This window comes from Mytilus trossulus, chromosome 9, assembly GCF_036588685.1.
Source record: "Mytilus trossulus isolate FHL-02 chromosome 9, PNRI_Mtr1.1.1.hap1, whole genome shotgun sequence".
NCBI classification, from domain to species: Eukaryota; Metazoa; Mollusca; class Bivalvia; order Mytilida; family Mytilidae; genus Mytilus; species Mytilus trossulus.
Genome location: NC_086381.1, coordinates 49,304,815 through 49,324,613, shown reverse-complemented (window position 1 = coordinate 49,324,613; position 19,799 = coordinate 49,304,815). Strand labels below are relative to the sequence as shown.

The following is a 19,799-nucleotide window of genomic DNA, read 5'->3' as shown; positions in this document are numbered from 1 at the left end:
TCTATCAGAATCAATTAACACAATCTATCAACGTTCATTTGCATTTCTTTCTTCGCGGTTTTTTCCCAGCAATATCGCGTATCAAATGTCGATGTATACAGAGATGCTTTGTGGTTAAGGTTATTCTAAACCCAAAAGCTATTAGCACATTATAGTTCGGGAGTGCTATGTAATGACTGCTTAGATTGAACCTTAAAGTTAGGTCTATTGAAACTAAACTGATAATGTTCAATATAATAATTTGATTATTATCAAAATACAGGATAAACAAAGCTAATGTAAAGACAAATACATTGTAAATGTGCTATCATCGATGCTATTTCATGACGTATTTAATCGATCTTTATTTAATGGCGTTATACAACATTTTAAAAATAATAATAAACTCCGCATGGTAATCCACGTGACTGCGTGATGGTTACAAAACGACAAGAGTATTAAATCATCAGTTTCTTCATTTCTTATTATTTGAAATAACTGATAGAATGGCATTTATTTCTATTATATTTTACTTTGTGTTCTTATCATTCATTGATAATATTGCATTATGTAAGTATAGTTTACTTTACTTGGTCTGTATCTTTTATAATATTTTAACATGAATGTCACCTTCAAACGAATTTTAAACAATTCTCCCTGTTTGATCGCAACAGTTTCTGTACGTCTTAAAGGCATTTTGAACAAATTTAAAGCTTAAGTTACTGTTATTTTGCAGCTTCCGAAAACGTAAATCACGAATTGCTTCTGCGGAGTATTCTGTTTAATGAGTCAACATATAGTTCTCAAGTAATTCCACGACGAAACCTTACAGAAACTGTTCAGATAAACTTGAAGTGGACCTTTGTAAGACTAGAAGGACTGGTATGTTTAAAAAAAGTAGTTAATAAAATTCAAACAAATTATTTAGATAAAAAGAAACGGTGTGCTCTTAAATATCAAATACTATGCAAATATATTTTATTTGAATAACTATTGAAATTACTACTTTCTTCAACATTACATTATTCGTGCTAATAAATGTCAGCCTCATGATCATAACGGTATGCAGTTTTCGTATAAATAATAAGTATAATAATAATTGACTTGAAATGTTAATGTTAATAATAGGTATAATAATGAAAGGCACGAATTGTTACTAGGGTTTACAATAAGTATACATTTAGTTATGAATTTCACAAAATATTAAAAGATAAAAATGTGAGGGTGTTTCATATTTCGTAACTTGTAGAACATATATATATGCAATATAATATTTTTGTTCTTTAATTCAATTCTAATCTTTATCTATCCTGCTACTGTACATGCTTTGAAACACAGTTTTTTCTAAATTTGGTTTCTTTTATTTCTCAGTCAGAAAAAGACGCAAAACTTACACAGTCCATACTAGCTGATTTGGTAAGATTTTATCAAATATAACTCAAGGATGACAATCATATATACATTTCTGGTCACCATATTTTCTGTGATGGTGAAAAACAGCAATCATTAATAAAATTTCAAGACAAAATGCGACTGTCTCAATTATTTTTTTAAAACTTAGACGCATTCTTGGTAATCATATAGTATGTGTAAAACTGTATCGATTAACACTTCTGATATGATATACAATAAATTAATAAAAAAGACTTTCAAAAGTAAATAGTAAGCATCCATCGATAGATAAGTAGACAGCATTTAAAAACAATGTTAAGTATACGATTGCGTTTTTCCAGTGATGTCCAATGAGGTAATAATGGACAAAGAAGTTACCAAGAGAAATCTCATAAGACTAAATGGATCATGGCTGCAAACGACAACGAACAAACAAAGACAACAAAAATACAACATATTAAAACTATACAGAATGATATTTGCTAACTTACTCAAAATCCAGGGATAAAAAGTAAACAATACAAAATTATCGAAAGTAAGTATGACATAGACTACTGGAAGCTTTATTATTGGTTGAAACATTCAGTTTACTTACTATTGAATAACATGTTTTTACTTTCAGACATGGAAAGACGAGTATTTAGTCTGGGATCCATCTGAATACGGAGGAAAATCGTATATCACTGCCTCAGGACAAGAGGTGTGGACACCTGATTTCAGAATATTTAATAAGTAAGATTTGTGTTTGTTCTAACAATAAACATATATCATATACATGTATTCAAAAATATGTGCGTAAATACTTACATGTCTTATTGAATAAAGGCAACAGAAATTTAACACTGTCCAATAGCCTTAATTCGACTGAGATTAATCAGATGCGGTGTAACAAACTAAAACTGAGGGAAACATTTAACAAAAGAGGAATATACACTGGAACAACAAAAACACAAAACTACAACTAAGGCAAACGCCAACATAGACACGGACTGCAGATTTCAACAACTATATTCCAGACTTGAAACAGGACATTTTAAGACAAAATAATAGGTTAAACCGGGTTTAAATGTTAGCAAAACCTTCCGTTAATATGGCGATAACAAACATTTCGTTTAAAACACAACGATACGTGACAGGAATACAGCCCAAACAAACCCAAAACCAATAAAAAGAGACAAATAAAAAATGAATAATATTATAATAGTACATAGCAAATGAACATGAAAACCGCAGAATAACAACGCCCATCCTTTCATGAATTTACGAATGCCAATCAAGACACAACAAACGAAATATAAACTTCGCGTCACACGAATCAATCCATGAAAAAAATAAAGTGTCGTAATTTTTATATATGTTTATATATTCTAACAGTCAGGTTATTTTCTAAAGGTTAAAACAAGTATGTTGGGTGGCCCTTCACCTATTCAAATCGAAGGCTTTATTTTTCCTTTATGTAAGAGGTCAAATCAAGAATGCCTGTCATACATTTACCATCTCTTAGAAGACCTTATCATATAATGAATAATATTATTTTTACTCTACAAATGAACATGCTTCCTACATTCGTTTATTCAGGAGTATGTTCTTTCTTGTTTAAAAAGAAAATTAGATGATAAGTAAGATATGTATATGCACTTCAAAATGAACCTATCAATTGTTCTTTTTATTCATGTTTTCGTTCTAACTTTGATGGATACAATATTGTATTATACATTGTTTTACCTGTGTATTTATTCGATTACCACAATTTGCAGTCATTTTTATAAAAATGAACTCTGCATTAATAAATCTCAATTTCAATTTCAGACTTGAATCAAGTTTTTTGTCTGATGGAATGCAAGCTGAAAGAGTACTTGTTAAGTTCGATGGAACAATTATGGCACAGCCCTCTGGAGACCTAAGTACAATATGTAATGCAAACATCGAATTATTTCCAGCAGATTGCCAGAAATGTAGTATAGTCCTTGGAACGACCGCTGTCAATCTGCGACAGATGCTTGTTTGGGATCAAGATGAATCAATAAGCGGATATAAAGAACGTGAAGATGATCATGCGTTTTGGAAAATTTTGAAAGTAGAAAAAAAACCTGTGTTTTCGTCAACTATTATCTTTTATATTCATATGCAACGGTTGCCTTCCCATTATATCTACAACATAGTTTTTCCTGCCTGTGCCTTATCCATACTTGCCGTCTTAGCGTTCTTTATTCCAATAGATGCAGGTGAACGTATTAGCTTTGGAATAACGATATTCCTATCATTTATGGTTTTGATGCTTCAAGTAAGCAGTGTTTTACCAGAAAACTCCAAAAGTATTTCAGCTATTGGTATGTTTATCTAATAATAAATTATGGTTGCTTACTTTCTATGTTATCATTATAAGTTACTAATTAACATAAAAGGGCAATACAAAGTCTGTATGCGATAATACAAGTGTTTAATAAATAATGGTGTGAAAAGAACTTTTTTGTAATTTCAATTAAACTGCATATTTTGAAATTTCGTAGTAACGGTGATTTCTGTAATTAGCACCGATGAAGTTCCAATATTAACGTTTTCTGTTTCATTTTGTGTATAAGACTTATCATGTAGACGCTTTTGCTTAAAATACATAAAAAAAAAAAATCTTTTTTTTTGCGTAGGTAGTAGTTTTCTTGATTTTCTCTTTTACGCGACAACCTGAACATTTTAAATTCTCAAAAGAAGACAAAGACTCAATTGACTGCATTACACTTGAAGGCAAATACCAAAAGTAATGTTATAAACTGAGGAAATCTTGCATAGACCAATTTTGGCTAATAAAACTGATTATTTATGTCCCTTAAACCGTTGAAATGGGACAGTAATTGCGACATTCTAATCCTAAAAAAAAAAAAAAAAACAGAAAAACAATAGTAAACAAAACGGAAAACTAAAGAAAACAAAAGCATTGAGACATATCAATGTACGATCCAATGCCAGTATGAGAAAGGCATTTATTCTGATTTTATTCTTATAACTCACTGCCTCACCAAGACATGTATACATAATTCAATAGTTCACAACAGCATCATTGATCAAAATTGTCTCTATCGATTTCAGGAAAATACTTTTTACAGTTAATGTGCAGCAGTCTTGTAGCAGTATTTAGTTCTGTTGTTCTAAGTTATTACGACAGAAAACCGGAAATAGAAACATGCAAATGTCGCAGGAATTCTGTTCATCCCATAATGGAAGATAGTATTAGTAAAGATGACCATGTTATTGCCTTCAACGACAATCACATAGAATGTAACGACGACAAAAATAGGATATTTGTGATTTCGAGGAACACTGTTACATGGTGGAAGATTATAGGATATAAAAAGTTTATAAATTATCTAAGACCTGTAAAGTTATTTGATTTAGTGACTTTGCTTGCCTGTTTAATAGCTAGTATTCATGCACATATTGAATTGTATAACATAATGACTGATACAAAATGTTCTAGTGGGACATAAGATTGAAAGAATACAATGTTTTATTCAAATTGATTATTCGTTTAAATCGTTCGCTTGTATTTTGTTTTTTGTAGTTAAGATTATAACACGTAATTGACTGCTATGTCCTTAATTTTAATATGTGTACCAATTATGTCTGTTCGTTTTGTTCACATATCGTTGTCATTCATTTGAGAAATATTCTAGCAATAAAGCTAGATTTAAACCACCAGAACAGAGTCATGTAAGAGAGTCAAAGCAATACAAAAGACATGTATATGACTTACTTGACTTAATCCACTTCGTCCCATGAGAACATAGGGCGACAACAGGGGTTTCCATCTGTTCCTGTCCTTGTCTAGTTTCTACCATCTAAGGTGGTTTTTGGTCTCTTTTACGATGGCTCTAGTGCGTCTAATATAACGCCTGTCTAGTTACATTTTTGTTTTTTTTGCGTGAAGTTTTTAAAATTCATTTCCACCTGCGTGTTGTGATCGTTCTTTCTATTTGTTCTTGTCTTGTCCTTTTTCGTTATTCATTGTTTCTAAAAGTGTATGGCCAATTGATTTTAATGATGTTTTCAGACACTTGTTCATGAAAACCTGTAATGTTCTTTTAGACGCAACTGTTAGTCCCTAAGTTTCTGGCCCTTAGATAAGAACAGACATGCATTACTTTTGTGTTGAAGATCTTGTTTTTGGTGTTTGTGCGGGGTTCTTTGCTCCTTCAGGCTTGTTTAAGGATAGCAAAATCTTCTTGTGCTTTTCTTGTTTAAGATTGGATGTCTTCATCTATTTATAGTGATGTTGATTTTTAGTAATGTCACTTCCAAGATATGTAAATTCTCTGACATCTTCAGCATCTCTCACTTTGGTTTTGTTAAGTTGTTTTGTGTCATAAATTTGTTTTGTTTGCATTTATGTACTGTCTTACTTGTTTTGCGTGTTGTTTCAAGCTTGTTAGTGTCGTTTATGAACCTTCATGGCGATTGGATAGCTGGCAATTATCGTCTGAAATATCAATGTCTTCGAGGCATGACTGCAGTGGCCATTTGAAACTCAGAGGAGTATTGTTTCATTTCCGACTCATCTAACCATGGGATATATGACAAAGCCAATGATATTGATCAACCTATAGTTTTTGTGTTATTTTTCATTTTGACATAGAGCGATGTTTTTTTAATTGTTTGCATCACTTTCAGAAAGTCAAGTTGCCTCAAAATGAATAAATGTCCGATTTCGGCAATCAGTTTTACTTCTACAATTTCTACAAATGACAATGTTTTTTTTAAAGTAGAGAAAACATGACATCTTCTTCTTCGTGATATTTAGAATTGAATTAAACGGTTCTGACTTGTTGAATATTGATACATTTCCAAAAGCTACACGAACGCATCTACGTTACATGGAGTTCATGGCCAGGATATGTCTATACACAAGTAAATCCATTGGGTTAAACCAAAGACAAACTTGTATCCTTGAACAATTCCTACATCATTCATAATTCGCAAACAAATATACAATAACAATAGACAATGACTATAAACTGATCAACAACGTCATCTCGGTTTGAATGTTGGTATCTTTTGTTTAGATTTAATGGAATTGATATTAAGATAAACAGGGAGATTTAAAGTAAATAATCCATTGAATCGTTTTTGGATTAGCATACCAGTTCCATTAAGGTTGATTGTATGAAACGATCAATTGATATTCTGAAGGACATTTTAGTGCATATAATAACTAATAATTACAGTGCCAGGTATTAGATAGCATAGTAAAGTCATTACCATTATTCCTCCTTTATCAAAAAGTATTTTTGAAAATTTGGGTGAATTCTTAAATATTCATTAACACAAGATTCACGCATGTGCCTATACCGTTCACATGTTAACTGAGAGCTAGTTTGCTGAGAAGTTCTTAAGTATGCACATACAAGTCATGGTACCTTTGATAACCAATAAAAAGTATTGTAGGTCTCTCTTGAACTTTGAGACGTTTAAAAGAGGGACGAAAGATACCAAAGGGACAGTCAAACTCGTAAATCTAAAACAAACTGACAACGCCATGGCTAAAAATGAAAAAGACAAACAGAAAAACAATAGTACACATGACACAACATAAAAAACTAAAGAATAAACAACACGAACCCCACCAAAAACTAGGGGTGATCTCAGGTGCTATCATAACATAGCTATGTGTGTTTTGAAAGAACAGCCACAAAAACAAAAACAGTAACAATCAACATCATTGAATGAAACAACAACCCGAAAGAGGTTGTATAATTTTCCAGGTAAAGATTTGTCTTTGATGATGATTTTTGCACTTAACAATTTCAACATAGCTCATATCATATAACAGTAAACAGCCAAATACTGCAAAAATTGGAAAACTTTTCAGAATTGGAATTTTCTCTAATTTTCAGGGTAGACACATTTTGACGTGCTTATCCTGTTACGTAACTGTCACGTTTTACCCAGTTTCCTTTGTTTTAAAAATAACAGTCAACAACTCAAAATGGGTAAAAAGTTATGGCACAACTTTTTGGAATTTTGGGTCGTCAATGCTCTTCAACTTTGTATTTGTTTGGCTTTTTAACTATTTTGATCTGAGCGTCACTGATGAGTCTTATGTAGACGAAACGCGCGTCTGGCGTATAAAATTATAATCCTGGTACTTTTGATAACTATTTACACCACTGGGTCGATGCCACTGCTGGTGGACGTTTCGTCCCCGAGGGTATCACCAGCCCAGTAGTCAGCACTTCGGTGTTGACATGAATATCAATTATATGGTCATATTATAAATTTTCTGTTGATAAAACTTTGAACTTTTCGAAAAAGTAAACATTTTCTTACCCCAGGAGTAGATGACCTTAGCGGTATTTGGCACAACTTTTTGGAATTTCGGGTCGTCAATGCTCTTCAACTTTGTATTTGTTTGGCTTTTTTTTTAACTATTTTGATCTGAGCGTCACTGATGAGTCTTATGTAGACGAAACGCACGTCTGGCGTATAAAATTATAATCCTGGTACTTTTGATAACTATATACTTCTAGGGTAAAATCTTCTAATAGGATCTTCATTTTTTTTTCAAAGTTTCTTCCTTTTTCGGATGGATTAAGCTGGTCATTTTGGCCATTTTATGCAATTGACAGTTTCGAAACTAGCTCTGATAACCAAAAACTGACAAAAAAAAAAGAATACCCTACATTTAAAGGGGATATAACTCCTGACTTAATCGTATATTAATACATTACACTAAGGCTAATTCACACCCCTAATGTTCTTGAAGTGAATATGGCTATGCTCAGGTCAATTCACTACGTTGAAAAAAAAGCAGATTTGTATCATGGAGCCATTCTTAAACCATTCATTTTTCGGATAATGGACAATAAGATTAGGAATGAAATTGGGGAAAATATCAAAGTGACAACAAACCGATAAAAGGTTTAAAAACAAACAGTCGAAGACCACCAATGGGTCTTTAACACAGAGAGAGTATCCCGCACCCCGAGGACAATGACTGTATATCGATCAACAATGTCATCCCGAGTTTAATGTTTGTAGTCTTTTGTTTAGATTTATGTAAAACCATCAACATACAAATATTTGAAATAATAAAGTAAATAACACATCGAAATGTTTTAGATTAGCATACCATTCCATTTATTACTTTAATTTATATTCTATAAAAGGACATTTAGGTACATGTACACTAACACGTAAATGTAAAGTACCAGGTATTATATATCTCATAGTCAATGCATTATCATTATCATCATTATAGTTACATATTTTGTTTGGAGAGTAAAAAGAATCACTAGACATAATTAAATGTTCGGGGTTTTTTTTCCAATCCGTATAGGGTCCGTATTCACCCCGGTAACGCGTCTATCATACAGATTGTTAATTTACGTCTAGTTTTCAACTTTTTAATAATAACAAGTATTAGCCTTTCAAAAAAGGCTAGCCGTCTCTTAGCTGATGAAAATGTAAGTGTTATCGCTTTGCAGATTAATTCATTTAGCACTGGCGTCAACGTGACAACTGCAATTACGATCATTCTAATATGGCGGACACAAAAATAGGGATATTTAAGAAGGCTGTTTTCTCCACTTTAATAGCTTATTTTCAGATTTGTTTTTTTAACAAGAAAAATCTATATAAGCATTGCCATTGAATGTGTTTTTCATAAATTATAGAAAAACAACCAGAAGAACGGAAATCGAGATTCAAAAACCTTAGGTCAAATGTTTTATAGAGATTTATAATCAGGACAATATTTTCCAAATGAAATAAAATGAAATAAGATTTTACAATATTGTGATGTTATATGCTATTAGTTACATATTGTGTTAGGTAGCTAATACGGTATATACATGGGGTCAGTAAATTCTGTTTGGGGTGAGAGTTTCGCACCCCATATGGAATTTACTGACCCCATAATTATATACCAAATTACGTCACTAGCACACTATGTAGTGGATTTATCTTACCGACTATCTTATAGTGACAAATTTAGACTAGTGACAAAATGAGCAAGTCATCAATACTGTTAGCATAAGAAACTAATTCCATTGATCCTACAAAAACAGATATCAACAAACACAACTTAGGTTTAAATGTGTTCAAGTTATGAATTTATTTCAATCTTATTCATCAATTTCTTCGTCTGTTGAAACCTTTAAGATTTTTTTTTCAGTACCGTTGTGTTCTTATAAAGGGACGTAACACCACTACTAATCGTATATGAAATAAGCCCCCCTCCCCCCTCCTTCGTACCTAATATGGAATATAAAGGGACGTAACACCAATTATACTAACCGTGTATGAAATAAGCCCCGCCTCCCTACTAACCTAAAATGAAATATACACGGTCACCACGCCGACGATTTTAACCATTCATATTCCTAGAAATGTGTAGGAGGTAAGATTATATGATTAATTCAGTATGAACACTGTTGTAGTCAGGCATGGTTGCATTATCATAAGGAATAGAGAAAGATAAGTTATAACCCTTCTCAGTAATTAGTTAGCATTACATGCATACATTGTATCTTCGTCAGTTATATGCACTCGTTTTGTTACTACATGAAATGATCATTGCGATAGCGGGTTGATTATCGTCCAGTTGCAAATATTTCTTGCATGTTCAGTACTATTGTTTCTAATAGAACAAGTTTTTATTTGTTACACACTTTATCGTTTCAATTAAAATAGATGGACGAAAGATACCAGAGGGACAGACAAACTCATCAATCGAAAATAAACTGACAACGCCATGGCTAAAAAAACAAACAGACAAACAATCATTATAGTACTCATAACACAACAAACAAAACTAAAGAATAAGCAACGCGAACCCCACCAAAAACTAGGGGTGATATCAGGTGCTCCGGAAGGATAAGCAGATCCTGCTCCACATGTTTAACATGTAACGCTTTTTGTATCAATTCACTTACAATTTTATTAGGTCGGACACATTTGATATAATTACATGGACTTGGCAATTTTAATGTACTTTTTGGTTGTAAAGCTCTTCAACTGATTTGGGTTTTATACACCCTTGGGTTTCACTTATTCGGTGTTGACCGTTTCTGATAAAAGAAAATCCAGAAAAGCGCCTCGAACGCATTGGATTTTTTTAATTGTTTTTCTCCTTTTTTTCCACATTATGACATATACATGTACATAAGACTCATTTGAAGCTTTTCCAATACTGACACGAAACATGACAGAATATGTTTTAAATGAATAAATATGGGATAAAAAATTACATTAGATTAAGAGTTTAAGGTTCAAAGGGAGGTAATCCATTTCAAATGTAAACTTCTAACATGTTCAAAATGAATAAACGTTGTTTACTGAAAAATTAGAAAATATGTTAGTTACTGTGATTCGTTGTTTTCTCCACATATTAGTTTTTTTTTCGAACAGTGTAATACATATATTATTTTTAATAAAAAAGTTTACAAATACCAAAAGTTCGTAAAGTATTGAATCTGGAAGGATCATGTTTATTATTGGTTTTCCTTAATTTATGCGTTTGATCTGACCTTTGAAGACTCTGATCCTGAGTTATAGAAATGGATTTTATAAATTGTGATATTGAAATAAAGTCTAAAAATGGTTATATATGATACATTTTTAAATGTTATTGAGATTCTGAAAAAAGAATTATACATGTTGTATGGATAAATGCAGATTTTCATTGTATTTTATTGAAATCATATAGCTGTAACGTGATATCAACTATTTTGATATACTATACATTCAATTGTAGAATAACATGATTCATATATAGGAAGTAAATATATGACAGCCGATATATTACTATTTGATCCTTCATGGGGTATTGGTGTCAATTTAATAGGTTTAAATTTGGTAAAAATCAATAATATGATTTATAATTTATTTACTTTCAAAAAAGTTTTAATATCAGGTTGGTATGTAATATCACATTTGGAATAACTGCACATTATAAAAAAAACACATTGTCTGTAAAAAGATTTTTTTAAAACACCTGCCATGAACATATCGGAGAACTCTACTAGAACAGTTTGTCTGTCTCTGGACGCCCGTGGACATGGACGAACAGTTACTGTGGAAGCAGTGATACCCGCGAGTAGTTTGTGGAATATTGACAAGACAGGAGATACGGTATCATTGCAATGGGGAACTATTGATTAGATAAAGGGTGTGAATGCAAGATATTGTGGATCACCGTACGGCATTCAGCAATCAGCAAAACCCATAGCATAAAGTAAGCTTTAACGACCATGACAGGAAAAAACCAAAGGTTTTATTAGATAATATACGACATAAAAAAAATATGACAAACAGCAACCAACGAAAACCACTGTAGCATATAGGCTCCTGACGTGGACAAGACACACATATAATGTGACAGGGTAAAGCATGTGTCCGTTTGCTAATCCTCCTTTAACCTTAGACATTAGTGATACAACAAATCATAAGAAAAAACAAAAAACATATTAATAAGTTCAAATAAGCTTGTGTAACCTACATGTATAATTATTGTTTTTCTTCTAATGTATTCTCATTCTGAATATGCATGAAATATTTTCCACTGGACGTTTTGCAAACAATAAGTAATAATTGTTGTATCTTTTAATTTTATGTAAATAATATACTAGTATTACATGTTGATCAGTGGTTGTCGTGTTTATGTAGTTTATAAGTGTTTCTCGTTCTTCGTTTTTATATAGATTCGATCGTTGGTTTTCCCTTTTGAATTGTTTTACACTAGTAATGTTATGGTCCTTTATAGCATGCTGCTGGGTGTGAGCAAAGGCTCCGTTGTGAAGGCCGTACCTTGACCTATAATGGTTTACTTTTATGAATTGTTGCTTGGGTGGAGAGTTGTCTCATTGGCACTTATATCTATAAACAATTGAAAATGATCAAGGAAAAAAACGATATTTGATCATTTAACATATTAAAATTGCTCATACAGACGTGTAAACTGTGTTATTCAACACACTCGAGAACCAGAAAATATGTCGGATTAAGTAGGGTGTCATATACACCAGGTTCTTTTTTTTTGCAATGATAGGCATATTTTGGACCATGAAATATTGTCGGTTAAAAAAGGAATTGGAATACTCAGGTGTCGGATTAGTTTATCTAATCCATTAAAAAAATGAATGTACAATTACAGACGCATCCGGCGACAAATAGTATTCATAACCCAATAAAGAGACATATGCTGTCCTTGGCAATATTAAACATTACACATTACTTTACCAAATCTCCATGCATCAATACATGTACAGTTTGCAGTCCATGTGATATATCACCAAAAAATCTCTCCAGTAAACATCGAATAATATTCATTTATTTTTTGTCATTCTCACTTTTGAGGCGAGCCCTTTGAAAAAGTAAAGAGTTAGGTGTTTTTTTAAATGTCACTAAAGTTACATTAACACTTAAGTAAAATTGACCAAGGTAAGATTTTTTACCTCAATGCATAGTTGTCATAAAATGCTTGCACAACCCGTTGGATTTTTCGATTTTCAATACTCTCTTACATTTGATTGAATCCCCCTGTTTAGATTCGAGCGCTAGTTATGAGGATATACATGTATAAACGAAACTCCATTGATTGATTGATTGCTGTTTGCTTAACGTCCAGTGGCCAATATGTCATGCATGTTCAGGACTATGAACGAAACTCGAGTCTGTCATACTAAATCATAATCCTGATTTATTTGGTGATTTTACTGTTCTCGTTTGTTGAATATATTTTTTAACAAACTTTTTAAGTATAATTTAGAAGAAAAAAAAGAAATATAACATTATACAATTATTTATGATGGCGTTACATGAGCTGATTCAATATGCTTTTGGTTTTAAAAGGTGTAAAATAAATGCTCTTTGTATAATGGTATTAATTGTACGTATTGCTAGCTGTTTAGTGCTCGCCAAAGGAATGTTTACGCCAGACTCCTGAGTCGGTAAATCAACAACACACGAAACCTTGTATTTACGCAAGCCTACATTATCAGTTTGATAACAATAGACACAAATGGTTATTAATATTGAAACATTATATCCAGTTTAAAAGTAAAATAGATTTAATTCGTGTCAATTTTTCAATTCTTTAAGCAAATAATGCTCATCAGCACATTGACATCTAAAATAATAGTGTCATTAATTAATTGAATTCATAGGTTAGAAAGTCATTTAATTAATTAGTATCATATCAATATGACAATATGATTAACGTTTTTTTTTTCAATTATTTTTAAAATGACTTTTAATCTAAAAGGCAACAAGTCGGATCAGGTTTAATTTTTTCAATTAAATCTTTTGAATAAAATTGACAAAGTGTCAATATATTCGATTCAATTCAACGTTTTATCAAAAATAATTTAATTTTTTGTTATAAATTGTTCGGTTAATTACTTCTGCATTTAAACATGACATTCTAAATATAGCTAGCGGAACGATCCAATATATTATTCTTTAAAAGATATATGAATTATAAGTGTTGATCCTTTATTTGAGTAGATATTGAAAGGTGATTTAATATACTACAATACACAAAGAATTTAAATCAGTTTTTGTTTGGACAGGATTAAAGTTCCGTGATATAGGTAAAATTGTATATGTATAGAAGAAGGTTGTTTGTCATTTAAAGGAATTTGTGTTATTAAGTTTTAGCAACATAAGACGTAAACAAGGAATTTGAATCAGGCAAGTTTTATTTTTATTTCATGAACGTTTTATGTGATATAGTAGTTAATATACAAAATACTTATTTATCAATTGATGTATATTTAATAATGTAAGCTATATCCTTAAGTTTATAGTTTATTTCTTCAAATATCTTTAATCGTTTTAAATGCTACATATAACTCCATACATGTATCTTATCAGTGGCGGATCCAGGGGGGATCCGGGGGTGGACCCCCTTTTTTTGGACGCTCAATGCATTTGAATGCATGGGAACATATAGTTGGAACCCCCTTCGTACTGGGTTAGGAATCCCCCTTTGTCCTTGGTTACGAATCCCTATTTGTCCTGTGTTAGGAATCCCCCTTTTTAAAATGGCTGGATCTGCCCCTGTCTTATTGTGTTTAAAGTAGAAAATGACATATATGATTGAATAATACTAGTATAATACAAATGCATATTCCATGACTAGTGTGAAGGGTACATATAGGATAGGACAATAAAGAATCAATGGGTTTAATATATAAGTCAATATAAATGAAAATATTCGAAGTAAGCGTCAACAAGACAGCAACCAAGTGACCTTAAAAAAAGCATTCTCGAGATCGAGATATTATCTCCGCATACGACAACTTCACATTGGTTTGTCCATATAAAATTATAAATAATCTCGAGTCTAGAAGATTGTTAATGACTTAAATGAACGGACTTACTGCTTTTTTTCAAGAGTGTGGTAGGACCAATATAGACTATTCATATTCATCTGTTCCCCCTCCCCCGTTCAATGGGATGGTCGGGCGACGCATACATGTTTAACTCCGACACATCCTTTTTTTGCCCGACCAAACGGTCAATATCGTTTAATTCAGTGGTTGTCGTTTGACAATGATGTGTTGCTGTTCGCCATTTTTGTTTTTTGTTTATTGTTTTGTACAAAATCAGACCATGCATTCATGTAAGGACTTTCTATTGCTTCCTTTGAGTTATGGTATTTGCTCATTTTCAAAGGCTGTACTGTCACTTAAAGTTGCCTAATTCCTGCGTCATATTTGGAATGTTGTCTCTTTGGTCAATATATCACATTATATTTTCTTTATTTTGAGGGAAAGAGTATTTTTACCCTAATTTTTCAACTTGATATATATTTTTTTTATTTTCCCTTAAAATGCCAGTATACTCAATTTAAAATCCGTCAGATGTTGTTTTCTTACATTCCTTTTTGAAGTATTGCAGCTGATTTACGAATGACGTTTCTTAACATAATTTTTATTATAAAATTAGGCCGATCTTATTTTCTGAATTCTTATTTTTCTCTTTCTCCATTACGAACATGCAACCGTGCATCTATTTTCTAATCTTATGAGAATAAATATCCAACTATACATATTCTAAGATAAGCCTTTTATTCATTTTAGCATATTGTAGGCATCGTGTGTAATAGAAGATCTAACTAAAATTGACATAAAAGAAGAACAAAAACCTAAATTTGAATTTGATACCACAGGTTCGATTTGTTCAATGAAATTTAATTTCAACCATGACTGTGGTATAAATTATTGATAAGAAGAAAAAAACGAACATGATATTTGGGTTACTAACAGGAATACTTATATTTCATAAAATGAATGCCAATAAAATAAAATTAATAAATGATGTTTTAGTGAATAGGTTTTTCTTGGAACACAATTTAGTTAACATAAGAACATAAACCATATTGTTGTAGAAACTTTTTTTTGTGTTAAATACTAACTACAGAAAAATCCAGTCTGTGGGGTTAATGTACAATTTCCGTTTGCCTCAATGTAACATATGTTTAGCCCCAAAAATACAGGAAGACGCCAAAAAAATGCATCTTCCTTTGTATAAAAACAATAAATATATAAATATCACTCGGTGTAGTCCTAAAAAATGAAATATTCTGTATCTACACTAGCTATATAGTATACTAGCTTAAATTGTTCCGTGTCCCCACATTTCACATATCTAAAAGTAGATACTGTAAATTCCCATATCATGTCAAAATATTGAACTGATATCTCAACACGTCATTATACACTAATGTATAAAATGAAACTTAAAAATTCACAAAACAAAAGTCAGGTTTTGAAGTTAATAACTTTAACCGATGCATGGCCTACTTGTATACAGAGACCAAAAAATATTTTAAATCGTATACAATTTGTGTTTAATCAGCTAGAAAATAGCTATAATTTATCTTATAAAATCTAATAAAGGCGTTCCTTTTCCTCTTTATTAGTTTTCTCATGTGTATTAATGTACATAATATGAAATCCGACTTGCATACGTAAGGGTTGTTTGGTCTAACCTGTATTATGTACAATGATAGTAAAAATGTGTATAGAGTATATATATACATGTAGTCATAGTATTTGAACGAAAGCCAACGTAGCTTACGTTTGCCGTCAAACAATAATAAGGGTGCATGTACCAGAATATATACTACATGTGTGTGTGCTATACATGTATGTTTTAATAGAAAGATATTCTTAAAAATAGGAGGAAGACCCGCAAACCTATAAAGTTTTACACAATTTGTATCTGTATTCCTTTTTAGCTCACCTGGACCAAAGGGCCAAGTGAGCTATTCTCATCACTTGGCGTCCGGTGTCTGGCGTCGTCATCCGTCGTCGTCGTCGTCATCCGTCGTCGTCGTCGTCATCCGTCGTCGTCGTCGTCGTCGTCGTCGTCCGTCGTCGTTTTAACTTTTACAAAAATCTTCTCCTCTGAAACTACTGGGCCAAATTAAACCAAACTTGGCCACAATCATCATTTGGGTATCTAGTTTAAAAAATGTGTGGCGTACCCGCCAAACCAACCAAGATGGCCGTCATGGCTAAAAATAGAACATAGGGGTAAAATGCAGTTTTTGGCTTATAACTCAAAAACCAAAGCATTTAAAGCAAATCTGACATGGGGTAAAATGTTTAACAGGTCAAGATCTATCTGCCCTTAATCTTTCAGATGAATTAGAGAACCCGCTGTTGGGTTGCTTCCCCTGAATTGGTAATTTTAAGGAAATTTCGCTGTTTTTGGTTATTATCTTGAATTATATTATAGATAGAGATAAACTGTAAACAGCAATAATGTTCAGCAAAGTAAGATTTACAAATAGAATCATATTCAAAACAGTGTGGTCCTGGCCATTGATTGACGACCTAAATTATCCCATTGACTGTGACAGATTAGGTGAACGTTTGTCTGTAACGACGATTGCTCACTTCTTACTTATTATAGAATGTAAACTGTGGGGTCAACAAAGGTTCTTAACGCCTTTAATAATAAAATAATCCGAAAAATTATTCAGGTATAACCTTTATGTTTTGATTTATATTATTGATATAAATCAACACATCGTATTATTCCGGATTCGTTTTTCGAATTGCTTTATTAAGGTGTTGAAAACCTTTGGTGACCCCACAGATTCGGTGTCTTTAAAAAGTACATAGTGAGCAGTGATTGTTACCGACAAACGTTCACCTAATCTGTCCCAGTCAATGGGATAATTTAGGTCGTCAATCAATGGCCAGGACCACACTGTTTCGAATATGATTCTAAATCAACATGACCGAAACTGTCAATTGACCCGACCCCTAAGGAGTTATTGTCCTTTTAAGTCAATTTTTAACAATTTTCATAAAATTTGTAAATTTTTACTAACATTGTCCACTGAAACTACTGGGCCAAGTTCATTATAGATAGAGATAATTGTAAGCAGCAAGAATGTTCAGTAAAGTAAGATGTACAAACACATCACCATCACCAAAACACAATTTTGTCATGAATCCATTTGCGTCCTTTGTTTAATATTCACATAGACCAAGGTGAGCGACACAGGCTCTTTAGAGCCTCTAGTTATTTATAGTGTATTATGTTGGGCTCTTTTTAGGCAAGCAATTTTTGTGATTAGTTTAGGGCTTATTTTAGGTAAGCAGTTCTATGTTAGGTATAGTAAGATCTCATTTTAAGTAAGCATGTCACCTTCGTGTAAGAGGAATAATCAAACAATATGCATTTGGAAACAGTCATTGAGTATAGTAAGACACACATTTTGGTTTTATCTATAATTATTAAATGGCTACATATGGAACTTTTCAAATATAATTGAATATAAATGTATTTTTATATTTTATGATCATAGGGTGTTTTTGCAATGAAGCTGACCGAAAGAATGGCGACTTTTCTAGATGAAAAAGACGAATTACTAAGTCCTCAGGAAATTGAAGAAGAAAAGAAATGGGAAACGGAATTTCAAAAACGACGAAAAGAATTAGAAAAAGAAAAACTTAAACTAGAAGAGAGAAAGTAAGCAGGTTTTTATAAGTTAATCTATACTACTGTGCATACATACAAAAGTACACACACTACACTTCTTCCTATGTATTACAAAGGGATCTTAAAAAAAGATTAAACTGCAATGAAACAGAAACCCATCAATACACAATATATCAAACCTGGAATTATGTGGTTCAGCAGGCCCGGGGTATTACAGTCTTTAGTCTATAGTTTAAAAAATTACATAACCGTTTCACAATCCGATACTTAAAACTCTGTCTAGTAAAGCATTGCGTTTCTAATAACTAGGACTCTTTGAATTGTGGTTTTACAAATAGAAGATGTAATTGCAAGTAATTTGTCACTCTCTATATACACGTATGTTGTTTCATTGAATATTTTCAGACGACAATCTTGTTCTCGCCTTGAGGAATTGAATAATAGATGGCGAAATATAGAACAAAGAAGAACCTCACGGAGTAATATTCGACGAACAGCGACAACTCTATCATCTGATGAAACCACAGCTCCTACACTTCCGGAAAGGGGTAGTACCGTTCTTTAAGACCACCAATATTACTATTTTTTCAAAGCCACACATATGTGTTCAATTTGTTATTCGATATGATGATTGTGTTTAAATACTTAAAAGCTATCTGTGATCAACTATGTGTTTATTAAATAAAAGATATACTATGTTGATATTTTTCTTACTCACCTGAAACTTCTATATAAGATTGAACCTTACACGACATAATACCGGCGTCACACATTGGCGTGTAGACCGCGACGTGCACCAAACGTACAGAGAAAATTGGCAAAGTCGGTATACGTTAGTTGCAAGCCAGAGGAACGTTAATTATGTTATCGTTTATCGCACGCTGCATAAGCTTGGAGTACGTTGAAATACAAAGGTATACGCTTTGTGAACGCTACAACTCGTGATTTTTTTTTATGCAGCATAAAAATGTCATCAAGCTCATGCGTGTGTCTAGCGTATACATGTACCTGTAATCTACACGCACATTATACATACGCCACAAGTGCGTTTAACGCGCTACAGAAAAGTTTGAGAAACCTTTAAGGCACTTTGCATACGCCTCAAGATAATAACGTCCAAGGCACGACCGGAACGCCTTTCAAATACGTTCACATTTTGTTTCCTTCGTTGAGTGCATTTCATCTACGTTAGACAAATGCCAGTCATACGCCAACATACGTTTCTTGAACGCGCGATACACGCTTAGGTAAAAATGCTTTTCGTACGCCAAATACACGCTTAAAGCTCGTTGTGCACACCTTACAGATATGATTGACAGGTTGAATGCATCCAAGCGTATTGGCAGCGTACATGATTTTTTACACACCCGACTTACGTCGGAGCTATACGCTGATGTGTTATGTCGGCGTCCCGCATTGGCGCATAGACCGCATAAGTTTGAAGTACGTCGAAATACAAAGGTACACGCTTGGTG

General features: G+C 32.5%; 2 protein-coding genes across 3 annotated transcripts; both read left to right on the top strand.

The window, feature by feature from the left end:
* Window positions 1-485: 485 nt before the first annotated feature.
* LOC134684708 (acetylcholine receptor subunit epsilon-like) lies at window positions 486-4,853 on the top strand. The gene is made up of 6 exons (XM_063544012.1): window positions 486-549; window positions 716-861; window positions 1,351-1,395; window positions 1,994-2,103; window positions 3,181-3,701; window positions 4,456-4,853. Exons 1-6 carry the CDS (start codon window positions 486-488, stop codon window positions 4,851-4,853), a joined length of 1,284 nt encoding a protein of 427 aa, XP_063400082.1.
* Window positions 4,854-13,821: 8,968 nt separating this feature from the next.
* On the top strand, window positions 13,822-19,024 carry LOC134683966 (uncharacterized). 2 transcript variants are annotated; one of them, XM_063543272.1, is made up of 3 exons: window positions 13,822-13,952; window positions 18,191-18,354; window positions 18,730-19,024. In XM_063543272.1, exons 2-3 carry the CDS (start codon window positions 18,203-18,205, stop codon window positions 18,887-18,889), a joined length of 312 nt encoding a protein of 103 aa, XP_063399342.1. In that variant the 5' UTR covers window positions 13,822-13,952; window positions 18,191-18,202; the 3' UTR covers window positions 18,890-19,024. The 2 variants fall into 2 exon arrangements, with proteins under 2 accessions (XP_063399342.1, XP_063399341.1); XM_063543271.1 differs by having other exon boundaries at window positions 13,850-14,052.
* The last annotated feature ends 775 nt before the right edge of the window (window positions 19,025-19,799 follow it).

What these genes read in the sequence shown, in the direction of transcription:
- LOC134683966 (XM_063543272.1), top strand. Translation starts at nt 18,203, where the DNA reads ATGAAGCTGACCGAAAGAATGGCGACTTTTCTAGATGAAAAAGACGAA. An exon ending in CTTAAACTAGAAGAGAGAAA is followed by an intron (nt 18,355 to 18,729) that starts GTAAGCAGGTTT and finishes GAATATTTTCAG; the next exon opens with ACGACAATCTTGTTCTCGCC.
- LOC134684708 (XM_063544012.1), top strand. Translation starts at nt 486, where the DNA reads ATGGCATTTATTTCTATTATATTTTACTTTGTGTTCTTATCATTCATT. An exon ending in TTGTAAGACTAGAAGGACTG is followed by an intron (nt 862 to 1,350) that starts GTATGTTTAAAA and finishes TTTATTTCTCAG; the next exon opens with TCAGAAAAAGACGCAAAACT. An exon ending in GATTTCAGAATATTTAATAA is followed by an intron (nt 2,104 to 3,180) that starts GTAAGATTTGTG and finishes TTTCAATTTCAG; the next exon opens with ACTTGAATCAAGTTTTTTGT.